The sequence below is a fragment of the Mirounga angustirostris genome, unplaced genomic scaffold (genome assembly GCF_029215605.1).
Source record: "Mirounga angustirostris isolate CCGP_5_RB_7025 unplaced genomic scaffold, mMirAng1.0.hap1 SCAF_1, whole genome shotgun sequence".
Taxonomy (NCBI): domain Eukaryota; kingdom Metazoa; phylum Chordata; class Mammalia; order Carnivora; family Phocidae; genus Mirounga; species Mirounga angustirostris.
In genome coordinates, this window is record NW_026991709.1 from 210,074,244 (window position 1) to 210,095,829 (window position 21,586).

General features: G+C 44.8%; 1 protein-coding gene across 3 annotated transcripts; it reads right to left on the bottom strand.

The window, feature by feature from the left end:
- Positions 1–1,187: 1,187 nt before the first annotated feature.
- Positions 1,188–4,303, bottom strand: LOC123834147 (CD209 antigen-like protein 2). 3 transcript variants are annotated; one of them, XM_045863130.3, is made up of 8 exons: positions 4,158–4,303; positions 3,933–4,007; positions 3,716–3,802; positions 3,370–3,432; positions 2,966–3,043; positions 2,603–2,754; positions 2,010–2,122; positions 1,188–1,619 (listed from the first exon to the last, which is right to left on the bottom strand). In XM_045863130.3, exons 1-8 carry the CDS (start codon positions 4,195–4,197, stop codon positions 1,478–1,480), a joined length of 750 nt encoding a protein of 249 aa, XP_045719086.1. In that variant the 5' UTR covers positions 4,198–4,303; the 3' UTR covers positions 1,188–1,477. The 3 variants fall into 3 exon arrangements, with proteins under 3 accessions (XP_045719086.1, XP_045719087.1, XP_064427995.1); XM_045863131.3 differs by lacking the exon at positions 3,370–3,432 and having other exon boundaries at positions 1,458–1,619; XM_064571925.1 differs by lacking the exons at positions 2,966–3,043; positions 3,370–3,432 and having other exon boundaries at positions 1,458–1,619.
- Positions 4,304–21,586: the final 17,283 nt, after the last annotated feature.

The following is a 21,586-nucleotide window of genomic DNA, read 5'->3' on the forward strand; positions in this document are numbered from 1 at the left end:
CTTAAAATAAATAAACAAACAAATAAATGTAGAATAATTAAGAAAATCACTACTGAAATAATTACCACAGACAATCCACTGATGGATGCCAAAATGAGTGGATGGGAATTTTATGCAAAATCGAATATTTTCGAAGTCTCAAAGTATCTCCTCGCAAGATATTTATTCATTACCGAGGGGAAAATATTAACTTAGGAAGGGAGGAAAGTGACAGGCACCACCTTAACCAAGTAATTGTGGTGAGCATCGCCAATATCAAGACATATCGACACTGTGTAACCCTTGAGATGAGGCGCTAGGAAGGACACAACATCACCTCTGCAGTATTTTTGCCAAAAAGGATAACTAACCTCAGTGTAATTATGAGAGACAAACAAACAAGCAAGAAAGAAAAAAAAAAGAAAGAAAAAGAAAAAGAAAAAAACCCAACAACACAGATGAACTCAAATTGGGGGACAGTCTGTCAAAAAGGTTAAGGACAGAAAGACAATAAGAGACTGAACGTGGGGAACTGTAAGAGATGCATTTGTGTTGTTTTAAGCCCCTAAGTTGGTGGTAATTTGTTACAACATCAATAGGAAACTAACACTCACATTCAGAAATAAAGTTTTTTAAAAATTTGTATGACAAAAGTCACAAAACTTTACTGAAAGACATTTTAAAGTTACCTCATAAAGAGATTATGTGTTCAGGAATGAATGAACACATAGATAGATTGAAAGACAGACAGACACACAGACATGTACATACCTACATGTATATATGTATATTCCCAACATTACAAATTAATTCAAAACTGTATCCGCGAAATAAGATATACACAGCAGTAGACAGAAACATGTAGAAAGACAACAATGTCTTCGTTTACATCAAACATAATATATATAACTATAGTATAGTATAAAATATAAAGTATAGTATATAGTATAAAACTATAGTAACTGAAACAGTGGCAAAAACATAGACATAAGTTGGGGGCGCCTGGGTGGCTCAGTTTTAAGCATCTGCCTTCGGCTCAGGTCATAATCTCAGGGTCCTGGGATCGAGCCCCACATCGGGCTCCCTGCTCCGCGGGAAGCCTGCTTCTCCCTCTCCCACTCCTCTGCTTGTGTTCCCTCTCTTGCTGTCTCTCTCTCTCTCTCTCTCTCTGTCAAACAAATAAAATCTTTTTAAAAAATAGACATAAGTTCAATGGAGCACAAAATGCAATGTGCAACTTTATTAAGGAGATGTCATGGGGGGAGTTGGGAGGTGGAGACCATCAACAGAAGAAGGGAGAGGTCTATAGCCTATGGAGGAACAGGCCTTAGAGGAGAAGAGGGTCTCAGACACTCTCTTAGGATTGCAAAGACCTCCATGCAGGAGGAGGATGGCAATTCACCAGAGGGAGAAGTAGAAAGAATGCGGCCAGGGAAACAAGCAGAATGTCCAAGCTGCCTAATCTCTGGAGACAGGTGGGGAGGGGGAGCATTGGCCCTCAGGAGCCAGGGCAGGGGGACAAGGGCTTCTTGCACGTCCAGAAGTTTTCCACACTACATCTGTTATCATTCCAGCCATCGCTGTACAATTCTACACAGTCCTCGTCTCCATGGTTGTTGGGTTCCCCTTCTTTCCAGAAGCTGTGAACACCATCAAATCCATAAGCCCCCTACTCCACCCAGAGACCACCCCCCCAGCCCACAATACCCCCCTTTGGAAGAGTGGGTCCCTGGCCTTGGGCAGCGAAAGTCCAAGGACCAGCCAGAGAGTGGTGAGGATTCAGAGGCGGTGCTTTCAAAATGAGGGTTCAAACACCCCTTCCATCGGAATCAGCTCTGGCAAAGTAAAAAATGCAGACTCCTGGGCCCATGCCTAGATTTATAGAATCAGACTCTCCCACCCTGGGATGGAGCCAGGACTCTGTATCTCCACCAAGCTCCTCTGGGCATGCTTTCCAATCCAGGGTCTGAGCACCCCCGGTTTGGGTTTCCCTGCGCACGCGTCCTGGGCCATTTTCTCTAGGAGGTCACCTGAGTTGCAGGGAAGAGTTGTCCACCCATTTCCAGGAACCCTCGTTGTGGTGGTCACTGAGGCCGATCCAGGTGCGCTGGTTATTTCTCGTATTCCAAGACTTCAGAAATTTCTGGGGAGGGACGGCGGGGGCGGTGGGGGTGGGGGGAGGGGCAGCAAGCTGTCACCCGCCCCATGTCTGCCCACATCCCCACGGTTATCCCCCGCCCCCCATGAAAGACTTCCTGCGGGCCAGCCTATAGCCCTCACTCAAGTTGCATGTGTTCACATGCGTGTGTATGCTGTGGTTGTGTGCTAATGGGCACACACATGTGGAAATGTGTTAACTTGTATCTGGGGGGACATTACGTATGGGCTCAGGAGTGCGCTGAGTCCCCTTTCTGTCCACAGATGGGCTCCTATCATGCGGGGTCTTCTCTCACGTGACCTTCCCAAGCCCACCGTGGGGCCTCCTTCAGGAAGCCTTCCCTGCCCACCTCCCCGCCCCAGCTGCCCCTGGGCCTCCGTCTCTCAGACGGCAGAAGAGGGACAGACGGCTTTTTTGCTGACACTCACATGGCCCCGCCCCAGACGGGAACTCAGCCCGGCCCACCTGCTCCTCAGTACCGCTGATGATCACCAGCTGGGCCCTCAAGTTCTGACACGCGGAGATGGCATCTTTCCAGATGTTCTGGGTCTGGGAGAAGAAGTAGCAGCTTCCCTGGAAGAGTTCCCATTTCCAGGGACAGGGGCGGCAGAGGCCAGCTGGGGAGGAGAGTGGGGGTGGGGCGGACAGGCCCCCCAGCACCTGCATCAGCTCTGAGAACCCCCTAAGTTCAGCTCTCAGCTCAGTCCCCAAAAAATCCATGTGAGAGATCCCAGCTCTGCCCTCCTCAGGTGGGGAGCCATAGAAAGTGAGTTCCAGCCCCACATGTGATCCCCAAACTCCCTCCCGACCTTGGTGTCTGACCCTTACCCAGGGTGACATTCATCCAGGTCAGCTGCTGGAGGATCTCCTCCAGGTCTGAGCGTGTCAGCTCCTGAGAAACACCCACTGGAAGAAGGACTTTAATTATGAAGCACCCAGTGTGTGCTTAGTGCAGAGAGGGCCCCATGAGAACCTATCTATAGATTTCACAGTGACCCCAAGAGTCCATTATGCAAATAAAAAAAACTGAGACTCAGAGAATAACTTGCCTGACATTGCCCCCAGGGTCTCATCCAGGGATCCAGTCTCCTCCCCAACCTTCAACCCTACGGGGTCGGGTGGGGTGGGGGGGATGGAGGGGTGAAGGGGTGGAGGGGGCAGGCGGTGGCTCATCCAAAGTCACACAGCCTCTGAGCCCTCTCCCACCCCGAGCCCTGCGTTCAGCCCTTCACCTTGGCTGGGGCTCTCCTGATGGTCCCACATCTCTTTCTGCAGAGATTGGTGAATCCTGGAGACTACAACAGAGCAGAGAATTCCCCTTTATCAGCACCATCTGTAGGCCTGACCCTGTGTCGAATCTGGTTTCCAGGTCTCTCTGGGAATTTAAGTTGCCTGTGGAGGAAGATGAGCTGCATCCCGAAGATAAGGACACAGGCTCAGAGCGGGGTAGTAACCAGCGGACTGTCACACAGAAGGCGATGTGGAGCTCAAATGCCCAAGCCCTAGTGGGTCTGGGGACTGTGGGATAGCAAAGACCTAAAGGGACCCAAGACTCCAAGCCCCCAGCCCCTGACTCACCTTGAACCAGGGTGGTCACCAGGAGCATGAGGAAGCCCAAAGAGATGAGAAGAAGCAGCAGAGGCAATTGGGCCCGGGTCAGACACTCTGCAGGACCGGCAAATGGGCAGAGCCGAGGTTCTCAGGGACAGACCTTGCCCCACCCACCCATGCTGGAGGGGGCCTCCCAGCTGCCCCTTCCCCAGATGCCTGCCCCCCGAACCACCCTCCTCGGTACCTGGCAAGCTCCTTGAGCTCCTGAGTCGTCCGGTGTATTTCTTCTTTACTCTCTGGCCCCCAAACAGCTCCTCCTCTGAACAGGACAGAACACACTCAGCTGAGCTTCGAAGGCTGCCAAGCCTTGTTTGCGAGGACTGCAAGCTGGAGGCCAGCCCCAACCCCCCCGGGGACCCTGGAGCCCTGTCCTCCCTACCACCACCCCTGAGTGGGGGCTCAGCCTCACCGGGGTCCCCTGGCTCCTTGGAGTCACACATCTCTGCCATTCTCCTCTTCTCTCGGGCTCCTCTCCCTATGACGGTTTTTATAACCCCACGTGCTGCCCTGGCAGCCCCTCCTCAGGAACATTCCTCCCCAGTTCAGGAAGAACAAGAAACAGGACATTGCTTTCTCCCAGAACAGTGGGTGGAAGAATGAAGTGCTGACACAACTAGAAGAGAGGACATGAGGGTGGGGGCAAGAGCTGGCATGGTCACTTGGTGTCCAAAAGCACTGCTCCAACCCCTTGCGAGTCCCGCCACCATTGGCCTTGCCTTGTCAGGGTCTCAGTTTCCTCCGCTGTGAAATGGGACCATCACCCTGCCTTGCACTGTTCTTCTGAGGTTTAACATTGTGAGCTAGCCGTGGGGTATAAATTGCCTGTTCTAATAGCAGATACTCAGTAGTGATGGCCCTTAGCAGGTGTCTCACGGTTCCGCACGGGGTGTGTTCTCCCTTGTGGAAACAAGTAATAAATCTGCATTTGTTCAACCACAGGTGTGTTCCTGGTGGTCTTTGACTAACAGTTCTCATAAGAGCCCTAGGAGAAAGATACAGTTATTATCTGGCTTGACAGATGAGGAAATTGAGAAACAGAGAGAAAGCAACTGCCTGAGGTCACATAGCTTGTAAGTGGTGGGGCTCAGGCAGGTGGACCTCTGAGTCCCTGCTTAACCACTCCATTAAGCAATTACTCTTTTCCCCCTTTGTAATTACTAAGTATTTTGTAGAGAGTCACTTTGAAACTGTGTGTATCAAACTCTCAATTTATGTATGTATGGACTCCTGGTTTCCTACCTGATTCCATTGGTTACATGTTACTATCTATCTCTCTCTCTCTCTTTTAATCTAAAGTGAGTTCCCAGCAGACAGCATATAATTGGATCATCTTTTTATCCATTCTGTCAATCCCTACCTTTTTAAAAAATGTATTTATTTATTTGAGAGACAGAAAGGGAAAGAATCCCAAGCGGACTCCACGCCGAGCATACTACAAACATTTTTTAATGTGTTATTTGGTGCACGTATATACATAAATCTGTTGGCTATATATCGAGGAGTGGAATTTTGAGATTACAGTGTACATGGACATATTCTCCTTTAGTAGATACTGCCAAACAATTGTTCTAATTGTTACGTATTTCTTGGTATTGCCCTTAATTTTCATTTTAGCCTTTTTAATTGGTACAAAGTGGTATTGATTATGATCTGAATGTATATTTCCTTCATGACTAATGATGTTGAGCACATTTTAATGTGCTTGTGACCATGTGGATATTCTTTTTTTCCAAACTCCCTATTCTAGTCTCAAGCAATTTATATATATATATATATTTAAAGATTTTATTTATTTATTTGACAGATAGAAACATAGCGAGAGAGGGAACACAAGCAGGGGGAGTGGGAGAGGGAGAAGCAGGCTTCCTGCTGAGCAGAAAGCCCGATGTGGGGCTCGATCCCAGGACCCGGGGACCATGACCTGAGCCGAAGGCAGACACTTAACAGCTGAGCCACCCAGGTGCCCCACAATTTATATTTTTTATCTAAGGCTACATTTTTTGGTTCAGGGAATGAGGTAGATTTTTTTTTTGATTGGTCAACCACCATTTATTTTATTTGTAAAATTTTTAAAAATTTAAATTCAATTAATTAACATATAATGTATTATTAGTTTCAGAGGTAGAAATCAGTGATTCATCAGTCCTATATAATACCCAGTGTTCATTACATCACGTGCCCTCCTTAATGTCCATCACCCAGTTACCCCATTCCCCCCCCTCCCCTACAGTAACCCTCAGTTTGTTTTCTATGATTAGGCGTCTCTTATGATTTGTCTCCCTCTCTGACTTCATCTTGTTTTATTTTTTCCTCTCTTCCCCCATGATCCTCTGTTTTGTTTCTTAAATTCTGCATATGAGATCATATGATAATTGTCTTTGTCTGATTGACTTATTTCGCTTAGCATAATACCCTCTAGTTCCATCCACATCATTGCAAATGGCAAGATTTCTTTTTTCTTTTTCTTTTTTTTTTGAGGACTGAGTAGTATTCCACTGTATATATAAGGCACATCTTCTTTACCCATTCATCGGTCTATGGACATCTGGGCTCTTTCCATAGTTTGGCTATTGTGGACATTGTTACTATAAACATTGGGATGCAGGTGTCCCTTTGGATTGCGACATTTGTATCTTTGGGGAAAATACCCAGTAGTGCAATTGCTGGGTCATAGGATAGCTCTATTTTCAACTTTTTGAGGAACCTCCATACTGTTTTCCAGAGTGGCTACGCCAGCTTGCATTCCCATTAACAGTATAAGAGGGTTCTCCTTTCTCTAAATCCTTACCACCATCTATCGTTTCCTGACTTGTTAATTTTAACCATTCTGACTGGTGTGAGGTGGTATCTCATTGTGGTTTTGATTTGGATTTCCCTGATGTCGAGTGATGTTGAGCATTTTTTCATGAGTCTATTGGCCATTTGGATGTCTTCTTTGGAGAAGTGTCTGTTCATGTCTTCTGCACATTTCTTGATTGGATTATTTGTTTTTTGGGTGTTGAGTTTGATAAGTTCTTTATAGATTTTGGATACTAGCCCTTTATCTGATATGCCATTTGCAAATATCTTCTCCCATTCTGTCGGTTGTCTTTTGGTTTTGTCGACTGTTTCCTTTTCTGTGCAAAAGTTTTTATCTTGATGAAGTCCCAGTAGTTCATTTTTGCCTTTGTTTCCTTTGCCTTTGGAGATGTGTCTAGCAAGAAGTTGCTGCAGCTGAGGTCACAGTCAATCTCTCCCTTTTAATTGGAGAGTTTAGTTCATTTCTATTTAATGTAATTACTGATATGGTAGGGCTTATATCTCCCATTTTGATATTTGTTTTTTATATGTCTTATGTCTTTTTTGTCCTCAGTTCCTCCAGTCCTACCTTTTCTTGTGTTAATTAGATATTTTCTAGTGTATCATTTTATTCTCATGTTTCTTTTACTATATACTTTTGAAGCATTTTCTCAGTGGTTGCCCTGGAGATTACTATTAACATCTTCATTTGTAACAATCTAGGTTGGATTAATACCAACTTAGTTTTAATGGTATACAAAACTTTGCTCCTTTATAGTTCCATTTTCCCTCCCTTTATGCTGTTATTATCACAAATTACATCTCCATGCATGTGTGCCAATCAACTTAGATTTCTAATTACTGCATTATACAGTTGTCTTTCAAATCAGGTGGGAGAAAAAGAAGTTACAAACAAAAATTACATTTATACTGTCTTTATATTTACTTGTGTAGTTACCTTTATGGGGAGTCTTTATTTCTTCATGTGTATTTGAGAAACCATCTAGTGTTCTAGCACTTCATCCTGAAAGGCTCCTTTTATTTCTTTTATTGCAATGAAATACTCATAACATAAAATTTACCATTTAAACTGTACAATTCAGGGGCTCCTGGGTGGCTCGGCCATTAAGCGTCTGCCTTCGGCTCAGGTCATGATCTTGGGGTCCTGGGATTGAGCCCCACGTTGGGCTCCCTGCTCAGTGGGGATTCAGCTTCTCCCTATCCCTCTGCCTCTCTCCCCGCTCATTTGCTCTCTCTCTCTCTCTCAAATAAATAAATAAAATCTTAAAAAAAAAAAAAACCCAGGGTCACCTGAATGGCTCAGTCATTAAACATCTGCCTTCAGCTCAGGTCATGATCCCAGGGTCCTGGGATCGAGCCCCACATTGGGCTCCCTGCTCCGCGGGAAGCCTGCTTCTCCCTCTCCCATTCGTCCTGCTTGTGTTCCCTCTCTCGCTGTGTCTCTGTCAAATAAATAAATAAAAATATTTTAGGGGCGCCTGGGTGACTCAGTCGTTAAGCGTCTGCCTTTGGCTCAGGTCATGATCCCAGGGTCCTGGGATCGAGCCCCACATCGGGCTCCCTGCTCAGCGGGGAGCCTGCTTCTCCCTCTCCCACTCCCCCTGCTTGTGTTCCTGCTCTCACTAACTCTCTCTCTGTCAAATAAATAAATAAAGTCTTTAAAAAAATAAAAATAATAAACTGTACAATTCAGGGGCGCCTGGGTGGCTCAGTTGGTTAAGCATCTGCCTTCGACTCGGGTCATGATCCTGGGGTCCTGGGATCGAGCCCCGCATCAGGCTCTCTGCTCGGCGGAGAGCCTGCTTCTCCCTCTCCCACTCCCCCTGCTTGTGTTCCTGCTCTCACTAACTCTCTCTCTGTCAAATAAATAAATAAAATCTTTAAAAAAATAAAAATAATAAACTGTGCAATTCAGGGGCGCCTGGGTGGCTCAGTTGGTTAAGCATCTGCCTTCGGCTCAGGTCATGATCCCAAGGTCCTGGGATCACACCCCACGTCGGGCTCTCTGCTTGGCGGAGAGCCTGCTTTTCCCTCTCCCTCTGCCCTTCCCTCTGCTTATGCTCTCTCTCTCTCTGTCAAATAAATAAATAAATAAAATCTTTTTAAAAAATAAACTGTACAATTCAGTAGCAATTAGTGCTTTCACAGTGTCATGGATGCTGTGCCACCATCACCCCAAAACAAAACCCCATAGTCACCAAGTAGTCACTCCCATTTCCACTTTACTCACACACACCCCAAAACCACTAATTCACTTTCTGTCTCTATGGATTTACCTATGATGCATATTTTGTACAAATGGAATCATACAAAATGTGAGTTTTGTGTCTGGCTTCTTTCACTTAGTATAAGGTTTTCAAGGTCCATCCATGTTGAAGCAGGGATCAGTACTTTTTCTCTACGGCTGAATGATCGTAGTTTTGTTGGATATATAATTCTTGGCTGGCAGGGTTTTCCCCCCTTTTCTTCAGCATTTAGAATATGTCTTCTCACTGCCTTCTAGCCTCCGTGGTTTCTGATGAGAAATAAGCTATTAATCTTACTAAGGACCAATTATACATAATGAGACATTTATCTCTCTCTTTTTTTTTAAAGATTTTATTTATTTATTTGACAGAGAGAGACACAGCGAGAGAGGGAACACAAGCAGGGGGGAGTGGGAGAGGGAGAAGCAGGCTCCCCGCCGAGCAGGGAGCCCGATGCGGGACTCGATCCAGGGACTCCAGGATCATGACCTGAGCCGAAGGCAGTCGCTTAACCAACTGAGCCACCCAGGCGCCCGAGACATTTATCTCTTGCTGCGTTCAAGATTCTTTCTTATCTTTGTCTTTAGACAGTTTGATTAATATGTGTCTAAGTGTGGATCTCTTTGTTTAGCCTACTTGGAGAATGTTGAAGGGTAGCCTAACACTTTCATCAAATTTTGGAAGCTTTCAGCTATTTCTTCAAATATTTCCTGCCCCTTTCCATCTTTCTTCTCCTTTTGACATTCCTATTATGCATATGTTGGTATGTTTGATGGTGTCCCTCAAGTCTCTGAGGCTCTGTTAAATTTTTTTTAAGATTTTATTTATTTATTTATCTATCTATTTATTTATTTATTTAAGAGAGAGAGAGACAGAGATATCGACAGAAAGCACAAGCAGGGAGGAAAGGGAGAAGCAGGCTCCCCACTGAGCAGGGAGCCCGACCCAGGGCCAGATCCCAGGACCCTGGGATCATGACCAGAGCCAAAAGGCAGACGCTTAACAGACTGAGCCACCCAGGTGCCCTAGGTCTGTTAATTTTTCTTCATCCTTTTTTTAAAGATTTTATTTATTTATTTGACAGAGCGAGAGAGGGAACACAAGCAGGGGGAGCGGAAGAGGGAGAAGCAGGCTTCCCGCTGAGCAGGGAGCCTTATGCGGGACTTGATCCCAAGACCCTGGGACCATGACCTGAGCTGAAGGCAGACGCTTAACAACTGAGCCACCCAGGCACCCCTCTTCATCCTCTTTTTCCCCCCTGTTGCTCTGACTGGATAATCTCAATAGATCTATCTTCAGTTTTTTCTGATTCTTTCTTCTGCCTGTTCAAATCTGCTATTGAACCTACTAGTGAAATTCTCATTTCAGTTATTGTACTTTTCAACTTCAGAATTTCTATATGGTTCCTTTTTAGAATTTCTCTTTATTGATATTCTCTATTTGGTGACATATTGTTCTCATACTTTTCTCTTTTTTTAAGATTTTATTTTTAAGTAATCTCTACACCCAATGTGGGGCTTAAGTTCAAAACCCTGAGATCAAGAGTCACAAGCTCCACCAGATGAGCCAGCCAGGCGCCCCTGTTCTCATACTTTTCTTTAGTTCCTTACATATGATATCCTTTAGCTCTTTGAACATATTAAAACAGCTGATTTAGAATATTTGTCTAGTTATAGTTTGTTACTAGAATATTTGTCTAGTAACTCCAACATGTGGGCTTTCTCAGGAAGAATTTTTATTCACTGTTTTTTCCCCGTGTATGGGTAATACCTCCTTGTTTCTTTGTATGTCTCATAATATTTTTGTTGAAAAATGGACACTTCGAATATTATGACAACTACGGAAATCAGATTTTCCCTCCTCCTAAAGATTTGCTGTTCCTGCTGTTTGTTATAGTTGTTGTTTTTTGTTTATTTAATTACTTTTCTGCACTAATTCTGCAAAGACTATATTCTCTGCCATGTATGCCCATTAAAATCTCTAGTCAGTTAGCTTAGAAGTTAGGTGATAGTTGGACAGGCATTTCCCTGAACGCCTCTAAAAGTCTCCCAGTCTCTGCTGAGGGTCTTTGTATGTTCACACACAACTTCAACGTGCAGCCAGAAAGTTTGAAGCTCTGCCTTAGCCTTCACTTCCTGCTTTCATAGAGCCTCAAAGTCAGCCAGAAGTGAGAGCTTAGGGCTTTCTCAGGTCTTTCCTGAGCACGCACAAAGCTGTGCACACAGGTGACCTTTCAGATCCCAAGATATATCAGAACTTTTCAAAGCCCCTAAGGACATTTCATTCCTTAAATTTTCCTTATGAGACTTGTGATTAGGTTATTATTTGCCCCTTCACCCCATGCACCTGTCATGTTAAAATATTTGACAAATGTCCACTGAGGAGAGGCTTTTAGCACTGGGCAAGTTCAAACAAGGTCAACTAAAGACTAACCTTTCAAGTGTGGTCTTCTGGGGAACCAGAAGACAGATCAAATAATGACTTTTGTTTGGCAATGAGGATTTTCAAGAGCTCCAGCTATGTTCTTCTCCCTCCAGTACCAGCAATATGGGCTGTTATTTTTCAAGTCTACTTCTGAGTTGGAGAGTGGGGAATAGAACTAGAGTGAGTTAAAATTTCACTGAGCTCACTGTTGTTTAGTGAGATCCAGCTGTTCTTCTTTTCTAAAGAAACTCAGGGAGTATTTCTAAATACTCCCTGAATTGTTGTAAGATTTTGATTGATTTCCAGAGTTCTAAAAATGCTGATTCTGACAAAGTTTGCAGTTTATTACATTGCTTTTATAGAAGGGCAAAATTTACTCTGCCATTTTTGCTGATGTTATTTTCCTCCCTCCCCGCATATTTTTGATGCTTAAATTGTCTTTGATTTGGCCAGTGGAAGCCTATCATACTGACTTCTGTCCTTTTGACATCTGCCTATCCATTTTTTGCTAATCAGTTTTCCTTCCTGTTGGTTTGCAACCTCAGGAATTTCCCTGGGTGAAATCTGAAACTGGTCCCCATATACATAGGGCAGGGAGAAAAAGAAGAAAGAAGCAGGCCACTCCAGAATGGTAGGTGGCAGTTTTAATAAGCAAAGGAATTACATATGAGGCTTGTCTTGGGTGTTTGCAAGACAAGTAGATCTCCACACATGCCTACCAGAATCTTAAAAGTTCATACAGAGGCCTTAACAGGATTCATTCACATATATCATTCAGATGGCCTCATTGCCACATCACTATCTCAAGGCTATGTCCTTGCCGCATCCTTTGGGAATGGGAAAGGCAAGTGGAACCCACATTCCAAGGACTGAGGAGGGAGTGAGGAGCCTCTGAATGCCCAGGTCCAACTCACAGGTCAACCATTGAACTTCTCCAACCAGTGACCTTCTCCAACACTTCCTTTCTGGTCTAACTAGATGTTTCAGGCTTTCCCTGTCCCAACTCTGGAATCAGCCATTTTTCCAAAGAGCCCTGGTTGCTTTTAAGTGGAGAATGGCATTCAGAAACCAAGACCTGGGTGTGCTCACTGTTATTGAAGTATCACTAGTTCTAGGACCTCCCAGTAGACAAATGGGAACACACCACACACGCACACACACACACACACTTCTCCAAATATTTTGAAAACCATGATTTCACACCACTACCTCCAATTAAATACAATAGGGTTCATTCCAATTTTCTTTCCACTCAACTTTGTAATACCCTTCTCTGATGTTGGGAAATCTGGTTCCCATCATCCTGAATTAATTAATTAATTAATTAATCAATTCATTCATTAATTAAATCAATTCCCCATATATAATCAATCTCCCTTTTCCACCACCATCCTCTACTCTGTATGGATGTCTCCCTTACTGTGCTTGGACACTGACTTCTTGCACCAGGCAGACAAACTGTCGTGTGGTTCTTCTTACCTCACTTGGGCTCTGACATCACATACCAGTTCATCCCTCTGCACAGATGCCCTCCTCACAAGGTTTGGACTCCAACACTCTAGTGGCCACCACTTTGAACATTTGCTCTTTTCATCTAAGAACTGGCTGATTTCCTCTGTCTCCCAAACATCTCTCTGTGCCTGCAAGCCCTCCCATACCCAGAGCTGGTGTCTGCCTGCCCCCTGGTATGGAAGCTGCCGCTGCTCTTGACTCACCTATGAAGGGCTCATTTTTTTTTTAAAGATTTTATTTATTTATTTGAGAGAGAGAGAATGAGAGACAGAGAGCACGAGAGGGAAGAGGGCAGAGGGAGAAGCAGACCCCCTGCTGAGCAGGGAGCCCGATGTGGGACTCGATCCCGGGACTCCAGGATCATGACCTGAGCCGAAGGCAGTCGCTTAACCAACTGAGCCATCCAGGCACCCTGAAGGGCTCATTTTATCCCTGAAAACCAGCTCATCAAAACCTCTTTGCAATCACCACCCTTAACTAGCTCTATTGAAAAGAATGGGTTTTTATCTGGGTTTTTTTCTAGTTGTCACCACAAAAGTGAGGGTCTTTTGGGTCCTTCTACATTTTAACCAGAAGTAAAAATCTGACCAGCATTCCTTGAGCACTCATTTTGTGCTAAATGCTTTTTGGACATGATCTCAGTTAATTCCCATAACCCAGGTAGTATTTTTCCACTTTACCTAAGAGCAAAAAGAGGTTCGGAGATTATGTCCCCTGCCCGTGAATGCTGGAGCTGGGGGACAGAGCAAGAAAGCACATCAACTTCATTTATCTCTGTGCCTCAAACTCCAACCAGCTCAAAAAATGGGAAGGGGGATTGATAATGCAGTCTCTCAGATTTAGATTTAGGGAGTCCAAGGGAGGGAGGAGGGGGGCCAGGCTCAGGCTCAAAATTTGATTCTCTGTCCACTATCTGTCTCCCCCAGAATGTCACTTTCTAGACCAAGAGTTGGCAAACATGTTCAAAAAAAGGGCCACACAGCAAATATTTTTTGGCTTTGTAAGTCATACGGTCTCTGTCACAATGACTCAACTCCGCCACCGTAATGTGAAGGCACTACAGACAGACGGTATGTCAGCGAATGGAGGGGGGCTGGCTGTGCAGAGGGAGGAGACTGAGTCTGTCTCCTTCACCGCTGTATCCCCAATATCAAGCACTGGCGCTCCATCAGTGTTTGCTAAATGAATGAACCAATGAATGAAATAAATGAATACCTAAATGGGTTATCGTTGCTTGTATGTTCTTGGTGGAGATGTGGTGACACCCATTTCACCCATGGGGACCACTAAGGCTCGGAAAATTGAGGAGATCTGCCCATGGCTGCACAGCACGAGGCAGAGCTGGGGTCCAAGGCCAATTCTGCCCCATCCGTGCCCAGCTGGGTCTCCTGAGGAGGTGGTGGTTTTCCTATCTGCAGACACATCAGCAGAGCTGTAACATCAGCCCCTCGGGACACCAAACAAGATACTCTCTCCGGGATGGGCTATTCCTACCACATTCGTTATTAACCGTTTCACCTGGGGTTGAGCACCGTGTGATTGATCCCAGACTAGCCATCCAATTTTCCCTGCTGGGGCTAGGGAGTCCTGCTGAAAGACTTTCAGTTCCTCTGGGAAGTCACATTCTGTCTCACTTCCTGATCTTTGCATGTGCGAATCGCTCCAATGGGCGACACTCCTTTTCTCACCACCCTATTCCATCTCTACTCAAACAATTCATCCTTCAGAATGTAACCTTTCCCCCAGAGTGTAATCTCCTTCTGGAAGCTCTTGGAGTGTTTTCCACCATCACCAAACTGTTTTGCAACTTTTGGCCAACACCAACTGGATGTCCTACAAATTTAACTCAGTGTTGATATTATCAACTTGGAGATAGCATCAGATCTGTTAAAAAAAAAAAACAAAGTTCAACTGAATAAGTGTTAAAGATCTTACTGCCTTTATTCAATTATTCATGAATCGAGCAACATCCAATCTAGCCGATAGAAAAGAGTTTTGAGGAGCTGGACAAGGCAAGAGACTTTACAGACAGAAGGAAGCAAGAACAAAGAAATTGTGCTAGGCAAAAAAGTGGGTTGGTTACTGCAAGCTTCCTTGCCTTGCCCCATAGGGGAGGGCAGTGGTCCACAAGGCAGGTCACCTAACTAGTGCTGATCAGGTGATTCCTGACTGGCTGGTTAAGAGTCCACTTCTGAGAGAGCCAAACTGTGATTAAGTTAAGCTTCGGTTTCATGACATGGGGCTTAGTGTGTTTGGGGCCTTGTTTTTACAGATCCCACAGGTTAAGAGCTCAGTCCCACCGGACTGTCCTCAACTTCAGACACCAATCACAAGTCCAAGCCACCCATACCTCTCACTGACTGGCTATAAATCAGGGGTTCCCACGACAACCTCCTCAGGTCCCTTCAGATAATTTGTTAGAACTACTCTTAAAACTTAGGGGGAACATTTACATACATTTCCTGGTTTCTTTCTTTTTTTCTTTTTTTTTTTTTAAAGATTTTATTTATTTGAGACAGAGAGAATGAGAGAGAGAGCACATGAAAGGGGGGAGAGTCAGAGGGAGAAGCAGGCTCCCTGCCGAGCAGGGAGCCGGATGTGGGACTCGATCCAGGGATTCCAGGATCATGACCTGAGCCGAAGGCAGTCGCTCAACCAACTGAGCCACCCAGGTGCCCCATTTCCTGGTTTCTTATAAAGGATACAGATGAGCAGCCAAATGAGGAGGTGCACAGAATGAGTCCAGAGGGTCCTGCATGCAGGTGGCTCTGTCCCCACAAAACTGGGCTGCATAGGCCTCCCACATGTGGACGCCTCACCGACCAGGAAGCCAACCAAGTCTTGTTGTTGAAGAATTTCTGTAGAGTTTAACCTCCAGCCCCCAGAAGTTGCAACCTTCTAATCATTTGGCCTTCTTGGTGACCAGACCCCCCTGAGGCTGTGGAGGGGCCCTATGCCAAGTCATCTCGTTAACATAAACTCAGGTATGATCCAAAGAGGCTCCTTATAAATAACAAATGACACTCTTATCACTCAGAAAATTACAAGGGTCTTAGAACCTTCGTGCCAGGAACCAGGCACAAAGACCATCAGAGAAGCCATCCTAGATCTCCCCCACCCACCCACCCAGGCTAGGCCAGGTGCCTCCTCCAGGCTCTTCCTGGATCTGTCTTTCAGATCAGTCTCCCCACTGTCGACCAAGTTCCACATACAGAAACCAGCTCAAAATGGTGTTCAGGAAATGTCTAGGGAACAAATGGAATGAGCAAATGTTGGCTCACTCCACTGCCCAGTTCAACATCAGCACCACACATAGACACACATGGCTACCCAGTCCTACATCCCAACTCATATTCTCCCCTCTCTTCCACTGACAAATCTCATCATCTTTTAATACCACCTCTTCCGAGAAGTCTTTCTTCCCTACCCACTTGTAGCCCGTTCCCAAACTAACTGGGCTCATAGACTCTGCCACACCCTGTAAGCTTTGACCTGATAGGAGGTTTTCCCTATAGGAGGTCAGAACCCACTTAACCTCCCATGGCTCAGACAAGTGACACCAGCAGCTTTAGGGATGTCATTCTCCCCCTTCTTTGAAATGTTGGCCAGGCTCGGCTGGCCTCTCAGAAACTCAACAGAATTCCAGAACCTCGGCTAACATCCACAGACCAGGAGGAGAACACCGAGCGCTGTGGTCAGGAATCAAGGAATGGGCAGCCTGCTGGGTTTCTCGCCAGGCTGGACAGCGCCACCCAGTGCTCAAGGTGGCTTCGACACTAGTTGAGAGAACAGAGACCACGCGTTCCTACCTCCTTGCCTTTGCACTGGCTGGGACCTCTGCCTAGCCTGCCACACCCTTCCTCCATCTCGCCAACATTTTGCATGGTCTTGAGAGTGACCCCACAATCCTCCGGGTTGCTCATTTTCCTCACCTTGAGCGTTAGCCCTTCCTGGAAGGAAGGGCATGCCCTACCACAGAGTTCTGCCCTGCAGCGAAGTCAGCTCCTGGGTCTGCTCTTGCTTCAGCCCTGGAAGCTCAGTTCCTGGGGATGCAGATGATCTGTGCCTCACGTCTTGGAACAGGAAGTCTTCCAGGAACATAGGCATGCTTCTCACATCTTCGGAAGAAAAGAAAAAAAAAAAAAAAACAACTCCTCAGTCCTCTAGGTGTCACCAAACTTCTTGGAAAAGTGTTTTCCTCACTGCTGCCTCCCACCACTCCATGAAAATGACCAAGAGCAGGAACTACCTTCCCCTTGAGAAAACCAACAGACCCATTTTTGTCTTGGTCCTACCCATAAGAAGGGTGACTACTCCCTCCTTCCTGCTGGAAACCCCATTCTTCCAGAACTTCCCTCCCTGATGGCTTCATCTCTGGGTTCTCATTAACTCCCCAGGGGCTTTTCCATCCTCTTCCTAGGCCCCTCTTCTGCCTGACCTTGAAATGAGCCTATCACTCATGAAGCTTTGCTATCCAAATCCCCTTCCGCTGCTGGGAGGTTGAGGATGAAAGGCAGCTGGGGATAGACTGCTCATCCAATTTCTTCAGGACTGAAGCCAGCCTGGGGCAGCAAAATCAGAAGGAGGCACCAAGGCCAGAACTGCAGGAGAAACCATCCAAGATCCAATAGGGCAAACATGAAAATCCAAACTGGTCATGGGAATGGGGAGACCAGGGTGAGGCTATAGAATCATCTTGGCCTTGTGCTGTTTTAGGTACTAGATCTTTAATTACTTTCCTTTCCAGTGTTTCCTGTAATATTTAGTCTGTTTATGTTTCCAACTTCCTGGGTCCTTTGGATAGATTGTATCACTCTGTCATTTATTTCTGAATTGTTCATTTATTTGTTCATTCCAACTCTCTCACATAGAAGCTATCCATTACTGCATAATAGATTGTTACTAACCGAGTGGATTAAAGCAACACACATTTATTATCCCAGGTTTTTGTGGGTCAGGAATCTAGGCATGACTTAGGAGATCCTCTGCTTAGGTTGTTTCATGAGGCTGCAGTCAAGGGGATGGCCAGGATTAGGATTTTATCTGAAGGCTCAACTGGGGTATGACTTATTTCCAAGCTCACTCACATGGTTTTTAGTTGCATTCATTTCCTGTTGGACTAAGAGCCTCAGTTCCTAGCTGGCTGCTGGTCAAAGGATATCTTCAGGTTTTTGCCACATGAATTATTGCAACACAGCAACTTGCTTCATCAAAGCCAGCAGGGAGAAAGTGTGCCAGAGAAATGGAAGTTAGAATCTTTTGTAACCTAATTACACAAATGACATTTCTTCAGTGATGAGACATTATATCAGTTAGAAGCAAATTACTCCTTGGAAGAAGATTACACAAGGCCATGAATATCAGGAAGTGGGGACCACTGGGAAGTATTTTAGAAATTTCTTACCATATCCCACCAGAATATAAATTCCATTACAGCAGGAACACTTTTGTTCATGTTAACTATCACTTCTCCAGTGTTTTGAAGAGTGAATGGCATGTAGAACGTGCTCAATTAATATTTGTAAAATGAAAGACTGAATGGAGTAATCTGTATGGTCTAAGAGTAGAATAGCTGGAGATTGTTCAATTCAGGGGTTCTATTCACAGGTTGTTGAAACTAATCAAGGAGCAGTGGGATGGGTGGAATTGTCATAGCAGATAAAACCAGGGGTGGCAGACTGTAGGGTGAACACAGACAGGGAGGAGTCACCGGACTATAGAAGTCATGGTCTGGGGTGCCTGGGTGGCTCAGTTGGTTAAGCAACTGCCTTCGGCTCAGGTCATGGTCCTGGAGTCCCAGGATCGAGTCCCGCATCGGGCTCCCTGCTCGGCGGGGAGTCTGCTTCTCCCTCTGACCCTCCCCACTCTCATGCTGTTTCTCTCTCGCTCGCTCTCTAATAAATAAATAAATAAAATCTTTAAAAAAAAAAAAGAAGAAGTCATGGTCTGCTCACTTGCATCACCATGTAGGGCTCCAGGAAGTGATTAGGTGATATTATGCTTGGTGAGTGCTACATACCTGCCAAATATATCAATCAGCTATTGCTGCATAACAAACTGCCCCCCCCCTCAAATTAATGGTTCAAAATAAAATCTATTTAGTTCACAATTGTGTGGTTCAGAAATTTGGGTCAGGCTCAGATGGAAAGCTCTGCTGAGCACAGCTGGGCTTATTCATACATCTGTGGTCAGCTGGCAGGCTAGCTAAGTTTGGTTACTTAGCCAGTGCAGTTTTAAAACATGACTGAAAATGCTTTTTTAAAAAAGATTTATTTACTTATTTTAGAGAGAGACAGAGAGAAAGAGCACAAGCGGGAGGGCCATAGGGAGAGAGAGAATCTGAAGCGGACTCTGCACTGAGTGCACAGCCCAACACAGGGCTCGATCTCAAGACCCTGCGATCACAACCTTAGCCAAAACCAAGAGTCGGAGGCTTAAGTGACTGCGCCACCCAGGTGTCCCATAAATGAAAACACTTAGACAATGAAAACACTTAGACAATCAAGAGATGAGGTCACCTTGAATCTGGGTGTGCCTAACTGCTTCAACCAACAGAGTATAGCAGAAGCAATATTATATGACCTTCAGTGTTATATCATTAAAGGCCATGCAAGCTTCCAACTTGCTTGCTGGAAGACTCACTTCCAGAGTCTTGAGACACCATGTAAGAAGTCCAACTACCCTGAGGCTGCCATGCTTTAGATGTCATGTGGGGGACCACATGGAAATTCCTGAGACTATAGAGAGAGAGAGATCCCCACAATGAGACCCCAACCATTTGAGCATTCCCAGCCCAGGAACCAGACATGTGAGGAAAGATGTCCTCCACATAATTCCAGCCCCCAACCACTAGGCACCCCAGCCCTTCTAGTCTTCCCAGCTTAAGAACTAGATGCCATAGAGCAAAACAAACCATCCCCTCTGTGTCTTGTTCACAGAATCCATGAACATATTAAAAAATGGCTGCTGTTTTATGCCACTGAGTTCTGGGGTGGTGTGTTACCCAGGAATAAGAAATTGGAATAGATGGCCTCACTCATAGCTGGAGGTTGATTGGTTGGTGGTTGAGGCCATAGAGGTGATGAAGTCATATATTTCTCATCACCTGGACTAGCTTGGGCTAAATCAGAGTACACAGCTTTCATCAACCCCCAACAGAAACATCAAAAAACAAAAACAAAAACAAAAAACCAGCAGAAACTGCCATAACTAAGTTTTCAGAACTCTGGAAAAGAGTCAAAGGTTTATAGCAACCAAGGAAACACTGGTTAATAAAAAAGGCAACTTCAGAATGGTAAAAGTCTTTGCAGCATTTTTATTTGCTCTGTCCCACCTTCTTCCTGGTGTGGCAGTGTCATAAAAAGGGAAGTCCATGTTCTCAGCATGAGACCCTGGTCCCTGGATCTGAAGGGATCCCAGCAGACTTGATTCAAAAAATTATAATGTATGTATGCTCTAACCTGTCTGGAAACTACCTGAAAGACTGACACAAAGTACATATCTCTTTTTTGCTTACCTGGCATTCAAGCTAGAGAAGGCCTAGATGCTGCTCAAAAACCCTGCAAGCTGACTTAACAATCCATAGACATCTCGGGCAAAGATTATGGTCGAAACATACAATATACTGCCTGAGACTCAGGATCAAAAGCTGGGGAGAGTGTTTTTGGAAAATTAGGACATTCAGAAATACCTGCGTAGTAATGGGGATGTAGAAAGTCTGGTGCCCAGGTATTTGCCCAGGGCAAAATACATGCTCAGAAAAGACCTGAGAAGACCCCAAGGTTTACTCTAGGCTGATTCTAGGCCCAGTGCAAGCCTGGCTAAGTGTTGAAGGAGTGCTCTGGCACAGAAGTGATTTGCAAAGACAGAAAGGTGGGATTTATGTTTTATTTTATTTGTTTGCTTTCTAAGCTCTTGGATGTTCAAGCAAATCTCTGTAAAAACACCAGCTGAACCACAAACTAAGGAACAGAGAATTCAGTGACCACACACATGAAGGAATACAGTATTTGCAAGAATTGTTTGAGAAAATCACTAATCAAATTGCACTACTAGTGCTTTCAGCAATCAAAAACCAAAAACGATAACATCAAACATCAAACTCTGGTGCAAGGGGAGAATCTGATATCCAAAGTTACCACATTATGAATATTCAAATTTCCAGTTTTCAACAAGAAAAATCAGACATACAAAGAAACACAAAAATATGGCCTGTTTAAAGGAAAAAGCAAATTGACAGAAACTATCCCTGAAAAAGTCCAAATATTAGACATACTAGAAAAAGATTTCTAAGCAACTGTCTTAAATATATTTAACAATCTCTCATTCTTTCTCTCTCTGTCAAATAAATAAATAAAAATCTTTAAAAAAAAAAAAAAAGGCACCTGGGTGGCTCAGTTGGTTAAGCGACTGCCTTCAGCTCAGGTCATGATCCTGGAGTCCCGGGATTGAGTCCCACATCGGGCTCCCTGCTCAGTGGGGAGTCTGCTTCTCCCTCTGACCCTACCCCCTCTCATGCTCTCTCTCTCTCTCATTCTCTCTCTCTCTCTCTCTCTCAAATAAATAAATAAAAATCTTTAAATAAAAAAATATACTTAACAAGCTAAAAGAAAATATGGACAAAGATTTGAAAGAAACTAGGAAAACAATGTATGAATAAAATGACAACATCAATAGAAAGATAAGAATTATTAAAAAGGAACCAAACAGAAATCATTGAATTGAAACGTACAAAACTGAAATTCAAAATCACTAGCAGTGTTCAATAGCATATTTGAGCAGGCAAAAGAAATAATCAGAAAGCTTGAAGACAGGACCATTGAGATTATTGAACCCGAGGAGCAGAAAGAGAAAAAGA

Excerpts from the sequence above, each read along its gene's own strand:
- LOC123834147 (XM_045863130.3), bottom strand. The coding sequence starts at position 4,197 with ATGGCAGAGATGTGTGACTCCAAGGAGCCAGGGGACCCCG. Across the intron at positions 2,755-2,965 it reads CTGGATGAATGTCACCCTGG|CTGGCCTCTGCCGCCCCTGT; the intron begins GTAAGGGTCAGA and ends TCTCCTCCCCAG. Across the intron at positions 1,620-2,009 it reads AACTCTTCCCTGCAACTCAG|CTTCTGGAAAGAAGGGGAAC; the intron begins GTGACCTCCTAG and ends TGGTGTTCACAG.